Source organism: Anomalospiza imberbis, chromosome Z (assembly GCF_031753505.1).
Source record: "Anomalospiza imberbis isolate Cuckoo-Finch-1a 21T00152 chromosome Z, ASM3175350v1, whole genome shotgun sequence".
In the NCBI taxonomy this organism is placed as follows: Eukaryota; Metazoa; Chordata; class Aves; order Passeriformes; family Viduidae; genus Anomalospiza; species Anomalospiza imberbis.
The window spans coordinates 26,801,148-26,828,572 of record NC_089721.1 but is presented as its reverse complement, the minus strand read 5'-3'; the positions used below and the strand labels follow the sequence as shown (position 1 = coordinate 26,828,572).

At 37.8% G+C, this 27,425-nt stretch overlaps 1 protein-coding gene across 2 annotated transcripts; it reads right to left on the bottom strand.

Moving 5' to 3' along the window:
• Window positions 1-2,131: 2,131 nt before the first annotated feature.
• Window positions 2,132-27,141, bottom strand: KIF27 (kinesin family member 27). Of its 2 annotated transcripts, none has more exons than XM_068176534.1 (14): window positions 26,750-27,141; window positions 24,533-24,733; window positions 22,274-23,202; window positions 15,895-16,038; window positions 12,677-12,883; window positions 11,975-12,150; window positions 11,461-11,594; window positions 10,743-10,898; window positions 9,473-9,678; window positions 8,415-8,612; window positions 7,950-8,063; window positions 6,767-6,941; window positions 5,926-6,137; window positions 2,132-2,330 (listed from the first exon to the last, which is right to left on the bottom strand). In XM_068176534.1, the coding sequence occupies exons 1-14, from the start codon at window positions 27,045-27,047 to the stop codon at window positions 2,304-2,306; spliced, it is 3,177 nt and encodes a 1,058-aa protein (XP_068032635.1). In that variant the 5' UTR covers window positions 27,048-27,141; the 3' UTR covers window positions 2,132-2,303. The 2 variants fall into 2 exon arrangements, with proteins under 2 accessions (XP_068032635.1, XP_068032636.1); XM_068176535.1 differs by having other exon boundaries at window positions 15,895-16,035.
• Window positions 27,142-27,425: the final 284 nt, after the last annotated feature.

Here is a 27,425-nt window from a genome sequence, read left to right as displayed (position 1 = left end):
GATACAGCAAAGAATTCAGAGAAGGTGCTGTTAATACAAGGCTCACCATTCTAACTTGTCATGTATCCCAGTAAGCAGTCTAAAAACAACAGAACCATGACAAATATGAAATTATTCATATACTGAAAAACAGTCAGCAACTGTACTAGTACAACACACAAAAGACATTTGCAAATTTCACTGCAATATACACACAGGGATTTTATTATTTTTTAAAGCCCAGTAACAAATTATGGTTTCATTGCATTGTATAGCAATATGTTTCATAATGTACTAAAAAGAAAAATAAGTCAATGCAGAGTATCTCTTACAAAACTTGCAAATATATGCATCGGAAAAAGTTGGAAATTCACAGGGGTCTTCTCCCTTCTTCCTACTGCTACAATTTGCCAAGGCTAAGTGTTTGCCCACAAAGATACATATCCTAAACCACATGCTTCTGTGTATACTAGACACAGAATAGTCATTCCCATGCTCACTCATTATCCAGCCTCTAGAATATTCATGTTCACAGTCTGATAGTGTACTTTATAGTAATGAATATGAAGGCTCATTATCTTGCCTAATTCACTCTGGGAGCAGAGGTGCGTGATCAGCATCTCTCTGTAGGAAGGCACGGCACTGAGTGGAAAGAAACAGAAGCATCCGTTGGGAGGAAAAAACAGTCTTGCTGAGCCTTAAAAAGAAACAACAACAGGCCAAGAAGGCTATATTGTATATGTGAGGTATTGTGGTGGCATTGAGAGGTATGAGACAACAGAAACAGTGATGAAACTGAACCTTCTTTTCTCCTCCACATGAATAACTATGTTGTACATCTGGATTCTGGCAAGAAGGACAGGAAACAACTAAAAACTTGTACTAACGGTTATTGTGTTTTGTTTGTTCCGTTGATTGGGGGTTTTTTATGTCAAAGCACAGAGTCGCAATAGAGACCACTTCTTTTCCCCCTTCAAGAGTGTAAATGCTCTTTCAGCTTTAGTAAGTAAGTAGCTAAAATAAGTTACTGACTGGAAGTGTGGCCCTTTTCATTGACAATCTCCCAGAAACTTTTAAGAAATCAAATGCATGGCATATAACAAAGCTGTTAGTTACAATAGCATTCAGATGCTTTCAGAGAGCAAAATTGCTTTGCCCAAACTGTAAGTTTGAGGTTGTAGATGCTGAAATTGTTACAATCCAGAGAAAACAGAAAGAATTTAAACCATTGGCACACCACTGCCTGAGCTACTACTATAAACAAATGTCTCTCACTTGAAACGGGGGTAGAGGTGGAATATATTCCCAAAGAACAGTTAACACAGTAAAAATATGATGTTTTACAGTTATCTGATATAGTTCTGTGTTCTCACCACTCTTCAAATGGTCTGTTGACAATTGCATAAACATTATCAGATAATATGCTTACATTTACTAGAATACAATATTTATTCAGATGACTCTCCAAGAAGGCCCTTCAATTTCGTCTTCAGCTCTCTGCTGGTTTTCTTTTAGAAATATAAATCTTTTTCCAGTTGCTGGATTTTTACTTCATAACCTTTCAGGGTTTCTGCAATACCTTCACTATTTTGTTCCAGGAGAAATAAAACCAGTTTAAGAACCAAGTATCTTTATCAAAAATCAAGACGCCCGATTAGACAGACTATCTTGATGGCATTCTGCTTGCAATGTGCATGTTTTAACTAACATGAAGTAAGATCAAAAAGCCTGTGCTAATCCTACCTTATAGTTGTAATAGTATTTAGAAGATCAACAGAACTGGTGTCTTACAACTTTTCATCATCAGTAAATTCAATATGAAAATACAACAATTCTGATACTGCTTAAAAAAAATACTGTTTTGCATTTATATGGACACCCTGTGCCTGTTCCTTGACATCTTACATAGTGATAGAATTAGTGACAGCCAAAATATATCTCTGAACCTTATTCATTTTTTCAGTTGGAATACAGTATTTCTCTGTTAATGACCAAAGAAAATACTTGGTGTATAATCCCCGCCCAAGAAGAAAATACCTTTGAAATTATTCAATATAAACTGTATTTTTTTCTCATGTTCTTGGCACTGGTGAGTCAGTTGCCTGTCACACTGCAACATGACTTGTATAATCCCCGCCCAAGAAGAAAATACCTTTGAAATTATTCAATATAAACTGTATTTTTTTCTCATGTTCTTGGCACTGGTGAGTCAGTTGCCTGTCACACTGCAACATGACTTGTTTAAGTGCAGATTCTAATTCACACATCATGTTTTTCTGGTGTATGGACTTCATTTCCTGTTCTTCAATCTGCACTTGTAATTTTCATTCAGACTCACGCAGGCCAACAATCTTAGAAAGAAACACACTTATTTTGATTTATCAAGCGGTCTTAAGAAAATCTGTTACCCTTCAGCCTAATAGATTAAAATATACAAAAGCACTGGATCTCTACAAGTAATTAAGCTTTTAGTGGAAAGAGACTTTGCCACTGCTACAGGTTGACTGTTCGGAACTAAAATGCATACATTTTGATCACATGGACTAGTGGATTTTTTTTAATACCCTGTGCAAAATTTAAACTGAAAGAACATTGGTTTCCAGATTATGAAAAACTTCCAACTTGCATCCCACAGACAACTTTTTTAGAAAATTACCAAAGGTCCACCCAAGATCACAAAGACACCATGTCATAATGCATTTAATATTTATGTTTCTAGATGCAAGTATGATTCCTAAGCACATAGCTGCACACACTGCAAAGTATCAGTTTATACTGCTGTTGTGGTTTGATACTGGCTAAAAGCCAGGCACTCATGAAAAACTATTCACTCATTTTCCCATGCTGTAGTTTAGCAGAGATGGTGGAAAGAAAAACTAAAGGGCTCTTGAGTTGAGGTAAGGACTGGGAGGAAACACTCTAAGGGCAAAACAGGCTCAAATTTAAAAAGTATAATGAAAAATTTATTAACAATTAAAAGACTATAATCAGAACTAAAATAAAACTTTTAGAACACTCTTTTTCTCTCCCCCTCCAGTCCTTCCTTCCTTCCCATTGACAGCACAGGGAGACAGGGTGTGAGAGTTTTGCTCAGTTTTTTCACTTGAAATCCTTCTTCAGTTCACTTAGGGAGAGATTTTCTTTTGCTATGCTGTGGGGTCCTTCCCATGGGAGACAATTCTCTGTGAACTTTTCTAGTGTGGTTCTAATTTTCATGAGTAGCAGTCCTACCCAACGTGCTGTAATGTGAAAGCCTCCCACAGTTAATGCAGTCTTCCTAAAACTGCATAGAGTGGGTCATTTTAGTTCATGGGGTGTAGTCTTTTAAGGATAAGCTGTTCTAGTTTGGAAGCAAGGGCTCTCTTTATCTTTCTCTATTCAAGTTTCCCACTAAATTACAGCTTTGCAGCACCCACTTTGTCCAGCATGAGCACCTTTTTTCATGGGCTGTGAGTGAATCACTGCATCCCCCTATGCACTTCGTGGAATTACGGGAAAAGTTTGTTGTATTATAGTCCTCACCACAGCTTGTAGAAGAATCTCAACTCTGATGTTTGGAGCACCTCATCTTCCTGAACGAGGCTTTTCACTGACCTAAGTGTCACCATGTTGTTCTCCTCACATGTCTTCACCTCCTTTTTTCTGACTCAGAAGAAAATTGTTGTCTGCAGGTTTGTTTGTTCTCAAGTTCTATCCATTGAAAAGTTCTAATAGGGTTCTGCAGTGCTAAAAGGCTGAGATTGTCTGGGCTTTATATGGGAGAAATGCTCGGCATGCCCCTCACTGTTGACCAGATGGTCCCTGCCACTGCCGCTTGGGCAGTGCCATCCACTGTGGTGCTGGCACCATTCAGCGCCTCTCTTGATGCAGGGCACCTGCAAGGAGACACCACTACCGCCGTCCCTGCCCTTCTGCCCACAGCAGAGCTGGCCAAAATCGGCCAAGCAGGCACACTTCCCTGTGGACTGTTACAAGATGGCTGTAGCTGCGCCAGGAAACAGCAGCTAATGCTGCCACCCCTGCCTTTCTGTCCGTGGCATGGCAGGCTAGAAGTGGCCAGGCAGGCACAGTTCACTGTGGGCCATGCTGAGATGGCAGCAGCCACATGGCCACAGCAGCCTCATGGCCACCCCAGCGTCCCCCCAGCCTTCGGAAAAGAACTGCGTGCATATTTTTTCCTTCTTAAATATGTCATCACAGAGACGTTACCAACTTCTCTAATTGGACCAGCAACATGTCCATTATCAGAGCCTTCAGAGATTGGCTCTGCTGGACATAGCAGAAGCTTTGAGCAGCTTTCTCTCTCAGAAGCTGCTTCCATGGCTTCCTCTGCCCCCTCTAAAAGCCAGGCTGTGTTAAAACAAAGAAAACCAGATTTGGGAAAAACACAATAGGAATAACAGCCTGAGCTGTATGAAGCTTTCTGAAATTCTGCAGTCAGGAAGAATTTGACTACACCACTACTGTTTAAACACATTGTTTCTCCTTACACAGAGCACTGGAAAAGGGCAAGGTAATTTCCAGATTTGTAGCACATTTCTAGCTAATCTATCAAAACAAGATATACAAAGTTAACCCACAAGTATCCTATTTAAGTTAACATAAAAATTAAAAACAATTTAATAGCAGATCTATGTAACCTGAAGATATATTAGCCAAAAGCTTCTTAAATTTATTTTTATTTCCTGCCACCATTTCAATATCTAGAATAGTAACAGAAAATGGGATAAAATAGTATTCAAAACAAACCTTGTTGAAATAGCTGATGATGATAGCTCTGAGCTCAGCAGCAGACAGGGAAACTAGTTTCCCTATTACATTATGCTGGCTCTGTGAAAGACTCTGAGAAAGATGACCTAAGTAAGTGCTGGCGATTATGAATACTTTCATTCTTGTAATCAATTGCAGCTACAAGGGCTTCAATTCCTTCTTCTAGTTGAAAAAGAATCTCACATGAGTGAGATCTTTACAAAAAAAAGCTCAGAATTAATCTTTCAAGACATCTTTAACTTCATTCTCAAGAGTGAACCTAAACTTAATGGTAAGATGAACTAGTAGCACAGAGAGTGGAGTGTGGAAAACAAGAGGTAGATAGCAAATCTAGAACATTTGTCTTTTCCTGCCACAATACAGGGGTTGATCAAATGGCTCATCACAAAACTAGAAGTCGTGTTTCTCTTTTTATCCTTCCCTCATCCTCACCACAGTTTGACTTCTGCTATTTTAATTTTTTTTATGTACTAGTTTTCTGTTAGATTAATGAACTAATCAATCAGTCAGTAATGAGTTTCGTGACCATGACTTGTGTAGGGAAGTGGCAGAAATGCGTGGCCTGAAGCACTGTAGACTTTGATGAGTGAGGCAAGTGGGGGTCTTTCTGGAACATTATCACCTCAGCCATAGTCTCATATAGCTTCTCAAGACCTAAAAGTAATCTGTGCATTTTATATTAATTTATTTTATCTTCAACATAATGATACTGATCAACTCCAAGTAATGGGCCGTCCATGTAAAATGACTTATTTTCACTGTAGAACTATGTAGTCCTTCAGGTGAAGTTTGCTTTTTTCACAAGATTCTATGAAAAAAATTAAGGGGCATCACTATGTGAATACATCGCTTGTTCTATATCCTGACGTTAAAATACCTGCCTGTGATAAACAGATTAACTTCTGGTTCCCTTACTTCTCATTATATGACCCTTAGACCAATAGAGTTTGGCAAGACACAATCTGACTTAGGTTCCTCTGATCTTAAACTTCAATCACCAGTACATACTTGGTGCTATCATAGCAGTACTCTAAAACAGCTATTTACAAAAGTATCCAACTTCTGCTCCTTATTTCTAGCTTATCTGTTATTTGGAGACATTTTAGGTTCTGACTGGAATTCTTTATTATCAAACAATACCTAAAACCTGTATTTATCTCAGAAGTGCTTACTTACTTCAGTTGACAACACTTTACCATCTTTCAGTTTCTCATCCATACTATTTCTCCTTCTGAGCAGCTGATCCCTTTTCATTTGGAGAGCCTGAATTTTTTCCAAAATGTCTGACTTGTCAGTGGTGCTGCCCTGAAGCTGCATACTTTTATCACACAGCTTCTGATCCACCATACTTAGGCGGGTAGACAATTTCATACTATCTTTGTTCAAAGACAAAAAAAAAAACACCACGGCAATCACAGATATAAAAATGAGCTATTCCTTTCTAGTCAGAAAAATGTAGGTCAGACTATCACATTCTGAAGTGAAAAAACTGCTTGTTTCTTGTAATGGGACCTCATTTACTCCGAGTGGACAGAGACCGTTTAAAAAAAAAAAAAGCTCAACATGAAGCTTTCTACATAATAAAAATTAAAGGCACTAGTCATTATATGTAACAATGATATTTTGTATTCACTCTTTCTACTAGAAAGTAAATATTTCAAGATATTTCCCTGCTGTGTTCTCTAGATAGCAGAAATACTTAGTCATATTCATAAATTATATATAATAAATATAATATCATTTAATGCTCTGCAATAACAATTCCACAGTTCAGAATTGTTTCGTTTTGTTTTTTGTTTCATTGTTGCAATTTTGGGGAGAAAAATAATTAAAATGATTGTGTTAATTACTTTTTAAATGTCAATTGGCCAAACTACATAATATCTGCTTCACAGTAGTATATAGACACAGTAGGTCCCTTAAGCCTCCTCTGCTATCTTATCTGCCCTCCCCCACCACCAGTCTTTCAGTTAGCCTTACAACTATGGTGAGTTTTGTGGGTTTTTTTCTTGAATCACCTGGCTAGATCTCAGTTTCTTGATTTCCAGGTAGCATTTCTCTTGCAATAATGCTTCTTTTTTTGCTACAATGGCTTCTCTTTTCTTTAAATCTTTTAGTTCTGCTAATTGTTGGTGCTGTTGAAGAATTCTTTCCATTTCTTCATCCAGCCACTTCTTCTGCTCTTCTAATTTCTAAAGTTTCAAGAGAGATCCAGAGAACATTAACCAGGACATTTTGAGTCAGAATGTTATGATTATGTTTTACCTTTCATCAGAATTACTGATAAAACTGTAGAAGACATTAACATTTCTAATGCCAGTATTAGTTCTGCAACAGAATCCTTACTCAGAATAATACAGAAACTGGGCTGAATTAAAAGGGGCCTCAGCAATATTACATTGCTATATCCCATATAAACAAACTTGTATCAGATGCAGTATCTTGTCTAAAGAATATATTTTTAAAAACTATTTACATAAATAGATGTCATCTACCCAAGCACAGCAATTAAGTTTAGATGGTACCAAGAAAATTCAGCTAGCACATCCTCATTGCATTTTAGCGGCCCAAAATCAGCTCTTTGTTGGACCTGCAAACATGGTCCATTATAAAGGTATTCTGAAGCCACAGTTTATCAGAGGATATATTCCTGTTAAGGCTAAAAATTTTCCTTTATTTAACTTTTAAAATTTCTTTTCACCCTTAAAGACTCAGGGTAATTAATATTTCAGTGTCCACATCTGAAGTAATGTAGGTGGCACTGCTACATAGGTTACTTACTTTTCTAACCAACAACTTTTCTTACCAACAACTGAAACCAGAAACCACTGTAATTGATATCAGAGTAGAAACCAAAACAAAATAAAACACCTGAACAACCCACAGAACCCTTAAAATACAGCACATCAAGGTCACCCTCAAACCTACTGGACAACCAAATCTGCTGAATTCACAGGTTTCTGAATCAGTATTTTTGACAAATTATAGGGGGAAAAAAAAGAAGACACTAAAGGCCTTCCTTTCTTTCATTCAAAAAGAGCACAGTACAAGAGTTGCTATTTTTTTTACAGCAAAAATAAAAAGACAAAACTGATGGAATACTCTTCATACAAACAGTTTACAAAAACAGATGACTAGAGATGAAGAAAGATTTTTTTTTTTACTTCAGGGGCCACACAAACTTGGAATAGATTAACTACCTGTAGTTTCTGTGGAGTTCCAACTGAATTATTTTTCTTCTTTTTAAAAGCAGCAATTTCTTTATCCTTAACTTTAAGGATCTTCTGTTGTTGCTGCATCTTAAGTTGAAGTTCCTGTGAACAAACAAAAAGTACCGTTCTTCCTACATCAGTCAGTCAAACACATTTCATGTGAGAGTCTCCCCAAGACATAAACTGAAATACTGACCCCAAATTTATTTATAAAATTGCAATTCAGAACTAGACACCAGGTAATAAAATGAAGGGAAAAAAATGCTGAAAGAAAAAGGCAAAATGGAGATTAATGTAAAATGCTGATGGACAATTTCTTTGGTGCATTTATCAAGAAATTCATTAAGGCATTATTGAAAATAAGGGAAAACCTGGTAGTGTAGTTTAGTGGAGAAGCAGGGGCAAAAATTATTCATCCTAATCTTTGTCATAGGGAAACAGGAAGAATCCTACTTTAATTTGTTGCTCGTCCTGCTGAAGCTCTGCTTCCAGTTGCTTCTTCTTTTCACTCTCCTCACACAGTCCCTTCTGTGTCTGGGATTGCTGATGCTTCATATGAGCCACTTTCTGCTCAAGTTCTCTTGCTTCTCTCTCACTTTGGTTAGATAATGAAGCCAAATTCTTGGTGTCTTGCTGCTTCTTCTGTAAGGTCTGAACGTTCACGTCAAATTTCAGCTTAAGAGCAGGAAAACTTTTAACTAAAATATGATTCAGCTTCATTCTTTATTTCACTGAATTCTTAGGGTCACCAAGATTTACTAACTTCTGCCCAAACAATCACATGTATTACTGTAGTTTCTGAGCTATCTGGTGACGTTGGCACAGGCAGAATTAAACAACATTAAAAGGTACAGTTCATGCTTGGCAATGCAGTAAAAGTACTAAAATCTAGCAGAAACCACAGTTCTGGAAAATTTGCAGAGACACAATGGTGTCAGAATGCTGGTCCTGAGCTTAAGTCAATAAGCAAACTACCTCTTTCTGTATGGAACTTTTCTGACCTGTCATTCTAGGATTGAGAGGCACAGAACAGCTAAGCTGGCCCTATACAGAATATAACTTAGATGTTGCAGAACTTAAAAATAGAAGGTCAGTGTCAAACAAATATGCCTGCGTTGGGCCTGATCTTGCAAAGCATCACAGGGATTTGCTTAGACCTACAATTTATATAGTATTTCCATAAATCATCAATTTTATTTACAGCAAGTAATGAATTTGTAATACCCGCTCTTGGATAAGTCCTTCTATTGGACTATATACAATGATGTGTGGAAATCTCATATCTCGCAATACTTTCTTAGACTCTTACATACCAAGAAGGTATTTTATATATATCTAACCAAGCAGATGTTAACCAGCACTTTGAGTATAATAGTATTAAGTTTCCCACTAGTTACTTCAATCCAACCAGCTTCCAGTGTGTAAAACAGGTACAAATTTTACAAACAGAGTGTTAAGGTTCAGACAGTGAGACAGAGATTTGCAAATCTTAATAATCAGATCGGAAATACCTGCACTTTCAACTTAGCTGCCTCCATCTTCTTCTGGCACTCTTTCTGTAACATGACTTTCTCAGGAATATCTCTCAGCTCTTTACTGTCCTGCTCCTGAAGCTGCTTTTGTGTTTCAGCCAGTTCTCTTTTGGCCTGCTCAATTTCTTGCTCCAGTTTACTTATCTTCAAAGAATACTGCCTGCTTACAGACTGAGCATCCTTACCTGAAAGACAACATATACAAATAGTTTAAAACCAACATAATAATCAGTTGAAATGTAATACTCACTCCTGGAGCTGAAATATTATTTACATTGTTCTGGCTAAGTCAGTAATTTCTGATACATCTTCCAACACTAAAAGAACCTGCAGTTCGCTTATAACTCTGAAATGGAGACACGGAGAGTCCTAAATCTGAACATTTCATGAGTCACCTCATGCCACCAAATAAAGTGCCATCTGAGTGCCAGAGTTAAATTCTTCTGCATACTAGATACTGGTAATACTATACTATTGGCAAAATAGCTATCCTGTATTTCATAATTTCGTTTGTTTGTTTTTCCAGAAGACTATGCCATTTATTTATTACTCAACTTCGTTTGTTTGTTTGTTCTTCCAGAAGACTATGCCATTTATTTATTACTCAACTTTCAGCTTAATAATTGGATTGTGTTTCTATTCTGTGACCTGTCTTGTTCAGGCAATCTGAGATGGCACAGAATCTTTCTCAGACCACCTCAAGAGAAGGTAAACAAAAAAGAAGAAAGTGATTAAAGGGGCTGAGGAAAGAGATCCTTCCTGTCATCACAAGATTAGTCTCTCTATCAGGACAGATGTGTAAGGGATGTATGCTACCAGGAACACTGATTTTTTTCCTTCATCCACTTTTGACTTCCATTTCTCTACTGTTACAGAATATAGATGATACAATGATGTATCTTTTCTCCAATCCCAGACACTATGTCACATATACACATCTACAAAGAGATAGCATTGACCAAGCATTAAAAATTACACTACTGTTGAATAAAAGCAATAATCAACAAAGCACAAAAAATATTTAACAAATAATCTTCATAGCATGGTAGGCTGTAATCAAAATTTTCAGTGTGATCACAGCAAGTAATTAGCAAAATCTCTGGATTTTTAGGTTGTTAAAAGTATTCTTATCTAAGATAATTATGTAAAAACTAAGACATACAGGACTTTAGGTTTTCAGTGCCTTTTCCTTTGTTTCAGAACATCTTCATTCCCTTCAGTATCCAGTATTCCTACAGTAGCCAGTTACCTGTTCTTACTAAATCCTTAATAAGGTCCTCTTTACTTTTGATATTAAGTGCAAGTTCTCTTATTTTTTGCTCAGCCTTAGCAAGTCTCAACTCTGAATTCTTTAACTTCTGCATGTTAAAAACATGGATTTTCTGGAGGCTGTCAATCTCTTTACCTTGAAAAAAACAAAGCAAAATAGAATTATGAAATCTGCAATAGATGCTGTATTCAAAAGGTAATGCTCTGCAATATTGACTGTGTGCTGTTTTTCCATATGAAGTACAAGAATCAAAAGGAGAGAAGACAGCAGGATATTCTTCCCTGCCATGTGTCTAAACAGGAAAAAAAAGGATGCACTTGCATTTCAAGACCTTAAGTGTGAAAAACTATTCCAGAAACCACTTCAGTATTTTTGGTAAGATAATAGCATCCATTTTCTTTCATTGAAGCAATACTGAAGATTTATACCTAAGCAGCTTTTTGGTAAGTGAACTGCTTTCTGGCTAGTAGGTATTACATAGAGGTTACTAACATCAGTTTCAGACGGGAAAGAACAGAAATTGGAAAACCTACATTGAATTATAATGAAAAAAATATTTTTGAATTACCTACATTGAATTATAATGAAAAAATAACAAATACACATATTTTGCTGGGAAAATTAATTACATGTGCTAAAGATGTTATTGCATATTCTGATACTGTAGTAAGATTTGTTCTAATGACTTCCATTATACCTGTGATTGTGTTGGTTTGTAGCGCAGATTTATTGGACAAACCAGACTTGACTACTTGACATTTCATGTCACTTACATCAGGAAGAAAGCACAGAGATGTATGATTTTGTGTCCACGTTCGGTTTATGGAATGCCTATGGAAGAACAATAAACATGCTACTCTGCAAATACACAGGGATTTTTTTTTTCTTTAAGCATCATGCAAAGTAGATGATCTTAACAGAGAAGAAACTTAAAAAAGCATTTATACCTTTTTCCTCATCCACACCACTCCCACACTTATCATCACCCAATCTCCCAGTCTTCAAGGTAGATTCTGACCCACAAGCAAGGATTACGCAATCTTTGCTAAACCTACATCTATTAAACTTATTTTGCAGTATGCCCAGTTGGTCCCACAGGTTTACTGTAAGTATCAGTACAGATGGTCTCATATCATGGAAGGATTAGGCACTTATACTACCTTTGCTATACATTTTTCTGTAACAAAAGTTAAAGAACAACAAAAAATTACTTATATGAGGTTTTCTCTTCGCAGCCTGTATTGTCTTCCTCTTCATCACTCTGATCAGAGAGGTGGCAGTGAAGGACTTTATCTTGATCTTCTAACTTGCTCAGTATAATCTGTCTGCGAATATGGAATTCTGCCATTATCTGGGCCAGAGACAAGATGGGGGGGCTGGTATACCCCTGTCAAAAAGCACACAAAAATACTGATGGGTAAAAATACTTGCAATAATTTAGCATTTCATTACTCATATTTTAAAAAATATTTCACCACCTGAGCTTGTAAGCAGAATTACACAGGTTTTCTGTAATAACTCTGAATGCCTTTGTAACAAAATGTTTTGCAAGACCCTAGAGGAGTCATTCCAAACATGAAAGAGGGCACTGGTAGCAATTAATTATCCCATGTTATCTCAACATATTGATAAGACTAATAATTCATTTTTTATAACATTTCATACTTGAACCCTCAAAACCCCTAGAAAACCAGCTGGGGGTGAAAACATGACAGCAATAGCATTTGTAGATGGGAATTTTAAGCCTAAATATTTTGGATAATTGTGGCATAAACAAACGTTACAAACCTAGTTTTTCAGTGGGAAGTTAAGCAGCAGTATTTGAGAAAGACATCCTATGTTATCATGTCATGTCTAATCATTGGCCTATAATCATTACACAGTAGAAGGGGGAAGATCTGGGTAGACCTTACCTTTTGGATCTCTGTCCCTGAAGGCAGGTGAAGGGGGCGCAGCAGATTTTTTGTGACTGAGACACTGTAGGGCCTCCTAGCAAATGCCATGACAGCTGGCCCATCTTCATAAGCACTTGGGAAATCTAAAGCTTTCACATCTGTAAACTTCTCTAATTTCAATTTTAGCTGATCAATGACTATATGCTGTTCCACCATTTTCTCAGTCTCACAGGAAAAAAAATAAAGCAAAAGCAAAACTGAGCTCTGTATCATATTCACGACTTCCAGTTCCTCACAAAGGTCATTAATCTTGTAAATCACCCACTGACCCTAAATTATTGTGCAGAGCACAGGTAAATTCTGCAACAAACTGAGAATTCTATGACATATCTTCAGTCAGCCCCCCTCCCTCCTCCCACTCCCCAATCCAGTAAAGTTTAGATACATTTTTTTCAGAAAGACCTACCCAGGTGTCCTGGGTTACAGAAAGAGTGTCAATGGGTGCCAATGGGGTGTAACCAAATTGAGTATTCTTTGCCATTTCTGACAAACTGTTAATGATTGGTCGTTTTCAGTAGATGCCCAGTAGATGCCCAGCTGATACCTCAGGCTACAAGCTGGTTGTTAAATGAGATAAGGGAGAAGAGCCAAACCCTGTGAGGAGGGGAGTATTTATTTTTCTTTACAAATGACTCTGCAGTGCTAGCTCCTTCTGGGGGAACACCAGCACAGTCCCACCGATGCTGAAGGGGTGACGTCTGCTGATGGGCCATAGTGGACTCAATGGCACCACCATAACAGATAGCTGTACCAACTTAGACCACCAAGGATTCCCAAAAATATCCTATGACTCACAGGATTACATCATTCCCATTGTGCAACTGTCCGCCCTAGGGGATGTGCTGAATACTCTCCCTTGAACCTGACCATATATAACTGGGGACTTTGAACCCCCATCACACCTGGACAGATCCAGATGAGGCCCAGAACTTCCACAGGACCACCACTTTTGACTGCAACCATCACTTCAAAAGGACTGCAATCACCACTTGATAGGACTGCGACTACCACCTTGGCCAACAGGATGGCAGGTTGTAATCTGACTTTGTGGGTCTAAGCCAGTTTTAATGGCATTACATTTATTTTAACCTAATAAATTGTGACTCTGACCTGAAATCTTTCTCAAGGTAATTGTGTGGGCTTCATTTGTCCCACAGCACACCCAGTTTAGTTACATTAGCCTATCCAGGCATCTAGTGAGAAGTGGATGACATAATTAGGAGCTCATGCTTGCTTTATATGTGTGCTTATGGAGAAATAAAATGAGAATTAAACTAATATTTTCAAATTAAACATATGGTCTGAGTCTTATTAATTAAACATGTATATGGGCTTCGTCTTCCATTTTGTACAATTTCACTTTAAAGATTACTTGTATTAATAAACTAAACATGTACATAATCCCAGGATCACTTGCTGCTTTTTCTTCCACCCAGCCTCAGGTTTGTTGATAATGCTAGCTTTGAGACCTTATGTGCTTCTCCTACAGCATTCTCCAAACATTGTTCAAAAGTACTTAAGTTATCTAAACTGATTCATCCATAAGGCCTGGTTATTTCCATTTTCTACTCACTCTATTATTTTTGATTCTTTTTGAATATGGTTAAAATCAGGCCTAGCAACAACAGGAAAGTTGAAATATAGCTCATGATACATTCTGCATTCTTCTACTTCGAGTGACACATTTTTATTAAATCTTTATGTTGTTGTCTTAGATTGAAAGTTTCTTCCAAACACAAACAATGCTTTACAAGTTGACATTGTGTTGGAATACAATACATATTACTCCTATGTCATAGAAAATAGAATATATGTATGAATATAATATTTGTTATCATTTTGGAAGAAGTAACAGCCAACTGATCCACCCTGAAGCTCTTTGTCCCTCATAAAACTGCACATACAACTCCACAGTGCAACACCCATTGCATAAATACATATGTGTATAAACACTTACTACCTCCTACTTCATACCTGCTATTCTAAAAGTCCTTATTCTATCATGTACCATTAAATTACATATGCCTGTGAATACAATGTAAAATATTTGACAGAAGCACTTTCTTTACATTGTATGTTTTTAAATAGAAGTGGCAGTTTAGTGAACTAAATGCCAAAATGGTGTCTGAAAGTTCTCAAGCTTCCCTCCTGCCACTGATACTGAAAGAATCTTCTGTCCACACTGTGACAGCTACCTTGTATCCTCCAAAATTTATATAAGCATTATCACAGTATAAGTTGACACTATGGTGTGCAGGCTAAAAAAAATCTAGCCAGAAGTGACAGAAAAGAAAGAAAGTGACAGAAGGAAGAAAAAGATCATGACTAGTTTACTTACCTTTAATGCACTGACTCTCCCCAAGCCATCAGAAAAGAAAAGGAAAAAGGAGAAAAAGTATAATAAGGAGAAGAGCACTAACTATCCATGTTTATGCTTCTCTCTTTTAAAAATTCATATAATAAATTATCTGTAGTCTGCATGTCCAGCAACACCAGCAGAATATTAACAATTCTATCTGCAGTCTTCTCAATCTTGAAATGTTATGCACATACTAGCCACTGTAATTTCATTAGCAAACTCAAGATCCACAGAAGGAAAGAGGCAAGCAGCCACTTTGTCATTACCTCATTTTCCACTGTGTCACTCAGTCTTCTCTGATGGTAAATGATCAGAAAGTTAGGATGGAATTCTATCTTATAAAGTCAAAAGGGTACAATACTCTGATTCTTAAAGCTATAACAAAATAACTTTTCTATACAAGTTTTCAATAAAAGCATTTGATAGGATCCATATAGTCTTTTTTAAATTCTAAAACATCTTTCAAATCCTAATCTATTAATTGTCCTGAAACTCCTTAACAATGATACAAATCTGGGGAGAGGGCTGTGGGTCATGCTTCAGGAAGCATGGAGAGCATGAATGGTTCAGTTCAAGTTATGCAGGAGGCTTCTGGCACAGATAGGTTCATATACAGTCTCCAGGAAATACATTGCAGTGATACATCCACTAAGAAGAGCCCAACTCATTCTGTGAAACAGCTCTAATTAAAACAAAATGTCCCTAATATTGACCAGTAATTAAGTAAAAAAAAAAAAAATCTGAGGGACCTATTGAATGCATTCACACGGTAGAAGGATGGTTCAGTGCAGATAAATGTGTACCAGTGGAAAAATACCTGTAATCTTTGTGTTTCTTGAGCCTCCTTTAAAAATTCCTGTTGTTCTTTCTTTTCTTGTAGTAATGCCTTTATCTGATTCTGCATTATCTGCACTTCATGATTCTTCTGGCTAAATAGTTCTGCATCCATAACTAGTACCTGCTAGATAATAAAAGAAAAGTTCAGCTGGGCAAAAGGGACATTATTATTCCTACAACTGGAATATTAATCAAAATAAAACCTCATTTGCTGTTAAAAGACATGACCAGAACTGGAAAGTCTTGAAGCAAATTGTCTAAGTGGTTATCTGCAGTTTCTAGCAGCTATTTCTTCACTTCTGTTTCATCTATTGATTATGTTCTGACAAGTTTCATTCTTCCCAAGGAGATAATGTACTCACAACCAAACCTAATTTATTGAAGTATATACTAAATTCAATTATTCTCTTTAGTATGCAGTTACTTGTAGCTACAAGATCACAGCATCTTGTGATTAACATACTTCTCAAATGAAAACAGTAAGAATAGCTGTCCTCAATCTGCAACTTGGATAACAGTTTAAAGATTAAAGAAAACACAGGAATGCTTGTTCATATGTTCTTGTGAATGAATTTATACTGATTGATGGAGACTTCAAAATGTTGTTAGTCTTCCAGAAAGCCTGCAGAAGCCAAGACAAAGTATTGAAACATTACATCAACCCACAAACCTTCTCATTCCTGCTCTTCCTATTTTTTTCTCCAAGAGTCCTGGTGGTGGACATAGGAATGAGTTTGGGTATTAGCTACAGCCAAACTGGTATTTTAATATCATGTAAGACAGCATTATCCAGGCAATAATAGCTGCTAGCAAATAAATGTGTATGTACAGACAAGAACAGATCCTCTACCAGTTGTTAAATCTGTCCATATGCAAACCTTGCTCTAGACTCTGTAGTGTCTCATTTATTTTAGCCTTTCTCTAACCATCTCTTCCTGGCTGTGGATGGCATACTCACCTGGGGAAGGGAGTTTAAGCTAAGTTTAAGTTCAGCTTTTACACTGTTTTGAACCTGGGAAAAAGAGCTTTAAAATAAGCCACAGAAGAAAATCAAGAAGGAAAAAAAAAAGCTGTGATTTAGATTGCTTGAGAACAAAGAAAAGACAAAATTTGTTTATGCAATTGCCTGATAACAATCTATAGCTTTATCAGTTTGGCTGAAAACTTAAAAATGGGTTGATGTTACAAAATTCTAACTTATTGGACCACTGCCTCCTTCCACACATGACAAACTCAAATTAGTTTTTCTGAGGTATTCATCTGGCATCAGAACTTCATTCAGATTCCAACCGGTGTACAGCTGTTTTAAGTAATAAAATTATTTTTATTTGAGATTATTTTCACTGTACAATAGCCTGTATTTCTTTTCTTTTGATGTTCACAGTCAACATTTTAACTCAGCACATCCAATATAACTACTTCCTAAATGTATATGGGGATGTTTCTAAAAATAATTATTTGATCATGTGTCAGTTTTGTTAGAAGACATGCTCTTAGAAGGCTGAGAGCTCTGCTCTCCACAGGTAATCTCTAGGACTATTATGTGCTGTGAGAGAAACAGCTAATCTGCACTAGCAATATGACAGGATCCTCATGGGATATCTGCACGCTAAGACTCCCAGATGTTTTGAAATTTTCACCTTATTTGGAGAACCATATAGAAGTATGATGTCACCAAAAAGCAAAAGGTGATGTTTAACACAAAAGCAAATGTTAGAATGTGATTAGACAAAGAAATTTGCAAATAGTTTAGAAACTCAGTTAGCGAAAGGCATGGCATTGGAAAAAGAAATACAGGAGGTTTTGTGAGACCACAGCTGAAGAAATACAGTTTAGGAAATTGCTAAGAGATGAGACTGTAACTTTGTAATATTAGACAGACTAGCATATTACATACATAATATTAGATAATATTAGACCAAAATTGCAAAACTTAGTCCCTGGGTTATCTGTAAACTCACTGATGTATTTGAAAATATCTATATTGTAATTATATCTGTAATCCTTCTAATGGAGTAATATCTTCCCAGGATTCAAAACAATTTCTGGGTTCACAGGACAACTGCTGCAGGTATGCAACTAAGTACACACTTCCAAGAGAAGGTAAAGTTCTCTTTTGCTCTTTCTCTTCTTTCCCCCCCTAACTAAGGGGAAAACTAACTTACCTAACTAAGTACACTCCCTCACTTCCAAGCCCCCAGTCGCAAGGAAGAGTAAAAGAAAACTTGTGGGTCAAGACAGAAATTGTTCAATAAGTGAAGGTGAAGTGAAAGAACAGAGAAAATAACACATGTAATGCAGAGGTAGTTAATTAATGCAAAACCAATCACTCTCTGCCTCCAAAGGGTAAACTGATGCCCATTAGCTCCTGTGCAAAAAGACAGCTAACATAACTAAATCCCCCTCTTCCCCCTTTCAGTTTCTGACTATGTCATATGATGTGAAATATCTCTTTGGTTGACTTAGGTAATCTGCCTGCTTGTGTTCCTCCTGTCCCTGGGTACACTCGCCTATCTATTCACTGGTGTCACAGACAGAGAGAGTCGGTCCCTTGATGCTGTGCAAACACTCCACAGCAAGATAAAACACTGGTGTTTTATCAGCACTGTACCAGTCAGAAATGTAAAACATGGCACCCTGCAAGCATTTATGAAGAAAATTCACTCCATCATAGTCAATCAGTACAACTCCCACTTCATATTCCACACCATTTATATCATGCTCAAGCCCTATATTATCCAATGCAACCTTATTAACCATCCTTTCTTCCCTTCTCATCCTTTGACTTACGCACAGTCTATAGACCACTTCTGTAAAATACCTGTAAAATGTCCACTAAGTTTATTAAGTCCATGATGTGGGTTCTGTCTGGTTACAGTGATCACTCAGGACAGGAGCCCAGGCTATGCTACAAGAATTGTTGTATGATCCTACAACAGACCAGCACAGTCCTTCCATAGTGTCAGAGACTGAAATGTTATCACTCACGGCTTAAACATTGTCACAACGATTTATGCTGTCATGGCAAAACTGTGCAACAAAGCTGCACACCAAAGCCCAGGGTGAATGTGCCTCCTGATTGAAACTCCGTGAGTAAACTGATTAAAACTATTCAAGAGAAGAAAAGTGACACTATTGGTTAAAGCATCTCAGGCCTGAGAAGTAATGGATAAGGCTGGGAAAGCATTCACAGAAGAGCCAAGTCCTGCTGGTTCAGGGTGGAGGCCATAGCCCCAGGCAGACTAGCTCAGCTGTGGGGCCCTCCACGCCAGAAAAGTCACATCTATGGGACATTCACATGAGGGCAAGCTAAGGGGGCATCAAGATCCATCAAAGGCCCTCTGAAGGGTTCCCCAGACCCTGTGCCAGAGGACTGTTCATGATGCAAAATGATGCAACTGACTCAAAAGTCTTTCAAGAGACAGTGTCAAACATGCACCCCCCTCAGGGGAGGCACCTGGGCATTCCTACCTGGTCCAAATGTATATTCATGTATATAAATGTATATTAATCCACTGGATACTATGCTTTTGGCAGGGGACCCTGACCACCAAGAAGACCAGATGGAGAGGATCTACGAGACATCATTAAGATCCATGGAGGGATGGTATGTTTCTACTTAATCTGTCTCTGTCATTCTTCCTCCCTCTCCCTCTCCCTCTCCCTCTCCCTCTCCCTCTCCCTCTCCCTCTCCCTCTCCCTCTCCCTCTCCCTCTCCCTCTCCATTTCCCTTTCCCTTTCCTTTTCCCTCTCCATTTCCCTTTCCCTTTCCTTTTCCCTCTCCCCTTCCCCTTCCCTTTCCGGAACTTCCCTCTCCTTCCCCCTTCCCCCCCTCTACTCTGTCTTTGTGCTCAATAGGAGTCACCTCTGGAACCTGGAGGTGGCTGACCATCTTCCAATCCCTCTGTCAGTCCCACAATCCCTAGCAAAGAATCCCAGCTGCTGTGTTCCCCTACGTTTTAGTTCCAGACTGTTAGCCCTACCATTCCAGCTCCAGAGCAACTGGTAGCAATTAGCTCATCTTGTCAGGCAAAATCTTTACACATTATCTTGCAACTAGGTCATGGATAGGGACCAAGTAGCTTCTGCCTCTCATGATTTCTGTATCTTTCCTTTCCTATCCTGCTGTGGAACAGGCTGCCTGTTCTCATTTTTCCTCTCTCCTCCTCTGAGCAGGAGCTGCTTCTTCTCATATTAACTTGATCTCTGCTTCCACTGTTTCTTTACTACAAGATCAGCTATTACAGTTGAGGGTTTAGTCTCTGGTTTAGTGTCTCTGTGGTCTCAGATTAAGACACCTTCTCAGTCTCAGACCACCACAAGCCTGTTTGTGGGCTTTTAGACAACACCCTCTTGCATTTCTGAGTGCACTGGACACTGACTTTATAGGCATGGGGCAGATCCAACACAGCTATAGAAGTCACTGTGTTTCACCTTAGCTCCTTCAAATAATGTATTAGTTTGATGGGTTAATGAGCCTGTTCAGATATGAAATCAAAAGTTGTCAGGGGCAGCAATGGCCCTTTGCACCTGCCCAATTCCTCCCACACATACACCCCATGAATCAATCACATTAGAGAATGCTCCTGTGTGGCAAACTTCAAATAGCTGTTTAACCTCATGAAAAATAATCAAAGTTGGGATCACAGCACATCAGTATGAACAGTCTGATTACATTAGGATACTGAAGGAACTCAGAAGCCACCACATCAAGGCTATAAAAAACTGTGCTGGAGGAGAGGAAGGGATACATGCCCCTTTTTCCCCTCTCTCTGCAAAATGTCTCTCAGAGAAGAAGAGGGGAAAAGTGTAGTTGCTGATTTTATCCATGAGGTGGTTCTTGGAGTACTGGGACATCCACAATGTAAGACCCAAGTACCAGATTAGGCTGATGGCCTGTGGTTTTGTCATAGCTCTCCCAAGCAAAGGAAAACAAAGTGATAAAAAGCAAAACAGCAAAATCTGAAAATAGTCATTAATGATTCTTGGAGGCTGTTGTACAGCTAGAAAGGAATCAAGCATCTAAATATTCAAGGACACATACGAATCAGCACCCAAAGCAAATATGCAGCTTCATGACCTTCAACAGTCATTAAATATCTTAACTAAACAGGTATTAACAAGTTTACTCTAGCACACTACAATCAAATCTGTTATTATCTTGAAAGCCTTGAGACACAGGTTGGGTTCCAAAATTTTGTTTTGGGTTACCCTGTCGCCCTGATTTCTTAGGATTTTCTAAAGCCTTCTGAATTTAAATTCTTGTAGAGAACTTTCTCACTCAACTTTCTGTAAACAATCTATTGTTTTGCATTCTTTCATAGAGGCGGAGAAATCTGATAGACTGGTAGTTTGTCCAGTGTCGTTGGAGAGGTGCCACGTTCACCTTCCAATCCACTGGCACCTTTTGAGAACTATAAATGACTGGAGTCAGAAAAAAATAAATAAGTCTCTTCATGGTGACCAAAGCTGTGGTGCATCGTTTTTCCTTGTGTCCTCTGGTGACATTACCCCAGTAAGCTAAGCACACAGAGCTATCTTTTCACTTCTCCCTACCCCCATCTCCTAGGAGGACAAAGGAAGAGCAAAGGGAAAGTGAAAGCAAGAAAATTGTGAGTCAAGATAGAAACTGATCAGTAAGCAATGATGAAGTGCAAGAGAGAAAGAAAATAAAACAAAAGAGATCATGCAAAAGCTATCACCCACAAGCTCCCAAGGCTGACTAATGCTCAGTCAGTTCTGGGCAAAATACAGCTAAGTCTCCCTAAACCTCCTCCTCTCCCTTTTTATTGCTCAGCATCATGTTATGTGGTATGAAATCTCTCTGATTAGTTCAAGTCATCTGCTTTGTTTCATGTTTGTGTCTCCAACTATTCATGCATTCTCCAATCTATTTACTGGGGTGCGCAGGCAGAAAAACAGAAGGCCTGTACAAAAAACCATTCAGCAAGAGCAAGAACATTACTATCTTATTACCATTGTATTGGTCACAGATCTCTGCACCTCAGAGATGCTATGCAGAAAATTAATTCCATCTCAGCCGGACCTAGCATACTAGCAAAGCTAAAACCAAAAATCTACCAGATAAAACAGCTCAGCCTCAAGAATCATCTTGAAACTGACTAGAGAAAATATAACATTTTTTATCTCTGTTGTCACTGACTGTGTATTCAAAAATCCATTACAAAATACCTATGTCCCAGAGATTAGCCAAATTAAATTCTACAATGCTCTAAATTAAATTTAATTGTCAAATCAAGTACAAGTAACAATTTTATCCATCTTTCAAAATGGCGTACAAATTTTGGCAGACTGCTTTTTTACTTAGTCATTTAAATAAACAGCTTATAATTAAATACCTGGCATTTCTTTAGTTCCCTCTTCAGCTGAAGAATTGTAATGTGATGTGGTACAGGGCTGGTCTCAGTCCCTGTGTCAGTCTCCTGGACGATGAGAGCTTCCTTCCTTACTTTCTGTACCATAGTGATCCAGCTCTGCAACCTGTCCCGCTGACTTCTTCTTAAGCTAACATCATCATTCAAATCAACCACAAAAGGTAAGGCTTCATCTACACAATTTCTGTAACTGAAATATTGAACCTGAAGGCGAGTGAGCTGCTCCTCAAGTGAACTGATACGGGCTTTTTCTTCATTTAAGTCATGTAAATGCTGATTACTGACCTGCTGGCTCTGCAAAGCTTCCCGAAGCAATCTGATTTCAAGTTCCATTTCATCAATTCGGTCTTTTTCTGGGTTGTAATTTACTACTGGTTTATTTCTAATGTTTTTTGCTCTGTTGGCATATTTGAGGGAATTTAAAGATTCATCAAAGTCCAGTGAGGATGGACTTATACATGTTATCATAACAGTCTTGGCATTTCCTCCAAGGGAGTCTTTCAGAATACGAGTAATTTTAGCATCCCTATATGGAATATGTACACTTTTCCTTTTTGGGTCTCCAAGGGCACTGATGACATTTCCCAAGGCCAAGAGACCACTATTGATCTGAATTGATTCTTTGAAGCGTTCACCAGTATTTCCAGTCTTTGCTACCCTCTCTGATCCAGCCAAATCCACAAAATGAAACTTTGAAGCCATCGAATCCTGTGCAGCATTCTGATATTCTGCAGACTGCTTCTGATGAATACTGATGGTAAAAATGGCATGAGATCGACTAGAGTGCTCATTCATCTGTGTTGTGCGTGTGTGACGAGCTGCATTGCCACTTTCCAGCAGGCTTATCACTTCATCTGCACATTCTACTTGGAATTCCTTAGCACCGACAATCACTTCAAACACCCAATCAGATGAAAGTAAGAATAATTTAATTAGATCTAAACTCTTCAGCAAAAGCTTACAGCAATAACTATAATCACGTATTTGACAAACACAAACATACAAGCCTGCTACGGCTATGACCTACCAATGAGGTCATAGCATGTAGCTCTAAAAATAGCAGATAAAATATGCGAAAAGCATGAGGCACAACACATCTGAAACCTGTACACATTCAATGTATGGGTCTATTGTGCCATAGCATTTGAAACAGTATCTTAGACACAAGACACAACTCAATTACACATTGCACACTGCACATTACCTTTACAATTCACAGTGTAGTGCTACCTAGAAAAAATATGAGCAAAATCAGCTCAAAGGATATTCTGCCAGTTAAAAGAAAGACTAAAGCCTGTACTAAGAAAAGAATTTCTATTCTGAATAGCTCAGATAGTTGGGCCTTTGGGACAGGTATCTGTTAGTAATCTAATAAAGTGTAAATGTACTTCTACTAAGTACTATTACTAATCATCTTTTTTATCATATTTTTCTTTTAATGAGAAATGGAAAATGTCCTAGCACAAGAAGCTGACACAACTGCACTGAAGAAAGGAAATAATTTAAAATATATTGTGGGATCCTTTTGAAGCAATGATATTGTTTGCAAGATTTGTGTTGAACTAGTGCTTTCTCCCAGCTATAGACAAAAAACCCACAACAGCTTGATATAACAGTATAATAATACTAGAGTAAACACAACAATTAAAATATAAAGAAAAAAAAGATCCACACCTAAAACAGATTAGGTACTTTCAGAATAAAATACCTCTGATGTGGATTCTTCTAGCATTTTCATGGGGTGAATACGAGACCTACAGGGCAAGTGTTAATCTCAAAACCTCTAAAAATATCTACTTCCCCTCCTCTTAATGAAGTGGTCTCTTCCACTCATTTCATTGTAAAAGGGGAGCAGATATTTACAAAATAATTGACTTAACAATTGTAATTTTGAAGGAAGAAGCAATGGTTTAATCTTAAAATAATTATTCAAGTGAATAATCACACACTATTTTGTTTCTAGACAGAACTTACAGAAACAATAATTGTTTATTTACTTTACCATCTGTTGCCACCTCCGTCTATATAACAGAACATCTATATTGCTCACAGGCATCTAAAACCCAAACTCCTTCCAAACAGCTAAACTGAGTTGATATTCTGAAACTTAAATTTTTTTTCCTTTTATTGATTAGTAGAGAATAAGCATTTTCAAGAGAAAGCAAGAATAATTTGGACACAAACTAAAACTCAAAACATCAAATTTGAGAGCTGGAATCCTACCTGTATTTCCTTTCTCGTCTTCTCGGATATGTAGATCTTTCACAGAAGTCTCCAAATCCAACAAATCTCGAAGTTCATCCTTGTAAACCTCTATATAGGATACCTTCACAAGGAAGTTAACATTTCGATGTTCAGAAATATGATGGAATAATTCCTGAATAGCCCGTGGGATTATGCCCCTTTCATCCACTGCAACTGATGCTAAAATATAAGCACAAATGTCACAGAGAACTGCAGCCATTCTGTCACATAAATTACAAAGACTGAAATTTGAAAGAAGCCTACGATATTTAGTATGCAACACACTAAGGAATCTGAAGAGCTTATTGTTCATAAGGATTTTTGTAATTTTTTTTTTGTGTGTGTCAGAAGCTTTGTTTGCATCCAGTACTAGGATTCAAATTTAAGTTCTAAATTTCATAATTTTATAGTGATGAAAGTTATTAAAAATATGGATTCTGCTTTAAAACTATACTCCTCAGACTACAGAATTCCTCTTTTTCCCTACTCAATATGGTTAGCAATGACATCTCAAGGGTTTGAGAAACTATAAATTCTACTTATATAAAGAAAAATCCTCAGTAACATAATGAGACAAGATTTATGACCAACATTAACAGTAATTTCCTATTTTTTCATGGACATGGAACACTGGTGCCAAACTATTTTTTTAAAGAATATTCAGCATAGGAAAAAGTTTCCATTAATAATCTGTGTTTTTTATCCAAGACTACAGAAGCTGTTTGCCTATGAGACAATACCAAGAATCTCTTTTACCAAAAAACTAACGGGTTGTTCACATCTAACTATTAATTTAATAAATATATTCATTAAACTAAAAGGGTGTAATTGCAGCACTAAGATCAGCCTTAGACTGTGACATCCACTACCCAAACAATTTAGCTAGCAATGGTACTTATAGGAACATTAAATAACTACTAATGAAGGGAATAGAAGGGAAGTTACAACAATAAGCAGAAGAGGCCAATGGTATGAGGTTCAGCAAAGCTAAGTGTGGGGTCCTGCCCTTGAGTCACAACAGTCTCCTTAAGGACTACAGGTTGGGTTGGGGCAGAGTGGCTGGAAAGATGCTCAGGCAGAAAGGACATGTGGGTGCTGGCTGACAGCAGGTGATCATGGGCCAGCGTGTGCCCAGGTGGCCAAGAAGGTCACTGGCACTCTAACCAGTACCACCAGGAGTGTGGCCAGCAGCACCAGGGCAATGATTGTCCCCCTGTGCTGGGCACTGGTGAGGCCACACCTCGAGTGCTGGGTTCAGTTCTGGGCCTGTCACTGTAAGGACACTGAGGGGCTGGAGTGTGTCCAGAGAAGGGCAACAGAACTGAACAGAACAGGTCTGGAGCACAAGTCCTGTGAGGAGCAGCTGAGGGAGCTGGGGTTGCTTAAGCTGGAGAAAAGCAGACTCAGGATAGACCGTATTGCTCTCTACTACCACCTGACAGGAGGGTGTAACAGGGGAGGGGGGTCAGTCTCCTCTCCCAGGTAAAAAGTGACAGGACAAGAAGAAATAACCTCAGGTTGCACCTGGGGAGGTTTAGATTGGATATTAGGAAAAATTTCTTCACTGGTGGTCAACCAATGGAATGGGCCTAGTTGTGGACCTGGAAATGCAGAGTTAATGGTTGGACTTCAAGATCTTAGGGGTCTTTTCCACTGTATAGTTTATATATGGTTCTGTGATCCTATGATTCTAAATAAATGGAAGACTCTGCCAGGATATTTACAATATTCTATTTATATCCATTTGAAAGAAGTAATCATAAATTTCTGATGTCACAGAAATTTCTCTCAAAAGCCCCAAAAAAGCAAACAAATCCAACACAGAATGACCAAGTAAACAAGTAAGTGCCTAATGAAGACTTTTTCAAGGCAAGATAAATGTAGCAAAAATTTTCAAAACCACTACATTTCAGAAAAAAAGTTCTAATATAAGCTGCATGTTAAAATGTGGAACATGAAAGAACACTTAACAAATTGGGTTTTTCTTAGATTTTTTTTTGCATAGTCTGATTTATGGAGAAGTTTTTAGAACTTTAATTATCACATAAACTTTGGAAGTTTTGGGTTTTTTTACCACAGGTTTTTGCATTGATCCTTAAAATTCTGCAGCATTATCTGCTATGTAATAAATATTTAACTTGCAAAAATGTACCCCAAACTGATTAAAAAAACTCCAAAAACCTTTCTACAACCTACCAGTGTGGTCACCACCGATGGTGTAAGTCTTCCCAGAACCAGTCTGTCCATATGCAAACACTGTAGCATTGTATCCTTCAGTCAGAGACACTAGAAGAGGCTTAATACAAACAGCGTAAACTTCTTCTTGGGTTGAGTTTTTGCCAAATACATAATCAAAAGTGAAGACATGGTCCTTTCCAATGATAACTTGTTTAGCATTTTGGACTAATCTGACACACACTTGGTGGTTATGAAGTATTTCTTTGGAAAGCAGAGGTCTGACTCGGACTGCAACTTTAACAGGGATCTCCTCCATGCCAAACTCCACCCTTGCACTTCCCACTCAGTATTGACATAGCCAAGAAGAAATCTGTTACCACAGATCTGTTCACTGCATTCACAGTTGTCTGCAACTAAGAAAAAAGTTTTCCATGTTACATAATAGAAAAAAAAGAATCTCCTGAAGTGAAAAGTTGAGATTTCCTAAGGAACGTGTAAGCACCATTACAATCTTGACAAGCACCTAATATAAATGCAGCTCTATTAATAACTACATAATAAATTAATACATTTTTTTGCATCTATTAATTTCCAGGTTAGCAGACTTAAGCCTGAAAGTTGCCCGATTTCGTATTTCAATATAACAGTCATACAAAGCAACAATATCGTAAGAGTTTTAACAAAGGCTTACAAC

Excerpts from the sequence above, each read along its gene's own strand:
- KIF27 (XM_068176534.1), bottom strand. The coding sequence starts at position 27,047 with ATGGAGGAGATCCCTGTTAAAGTTGCAGTCCGAGTCAGACCTCTGCTT. Across the intron at positions 11,595-11,974 it reads GAAGAGAAAACCTCATATAA|GCATTCCATAAACCGAACGT; the intron begins GTAATTTTTTGT and ends GTTCTTCCATAG. Across the intron at positions 6,138-6,766 it reads GAAACTGAGATCTAGCCAGG|CTTTGAACAAAGATAGTATG; the intron begins TGATTCAAGAAA and ends TTTTTTTTTTGT.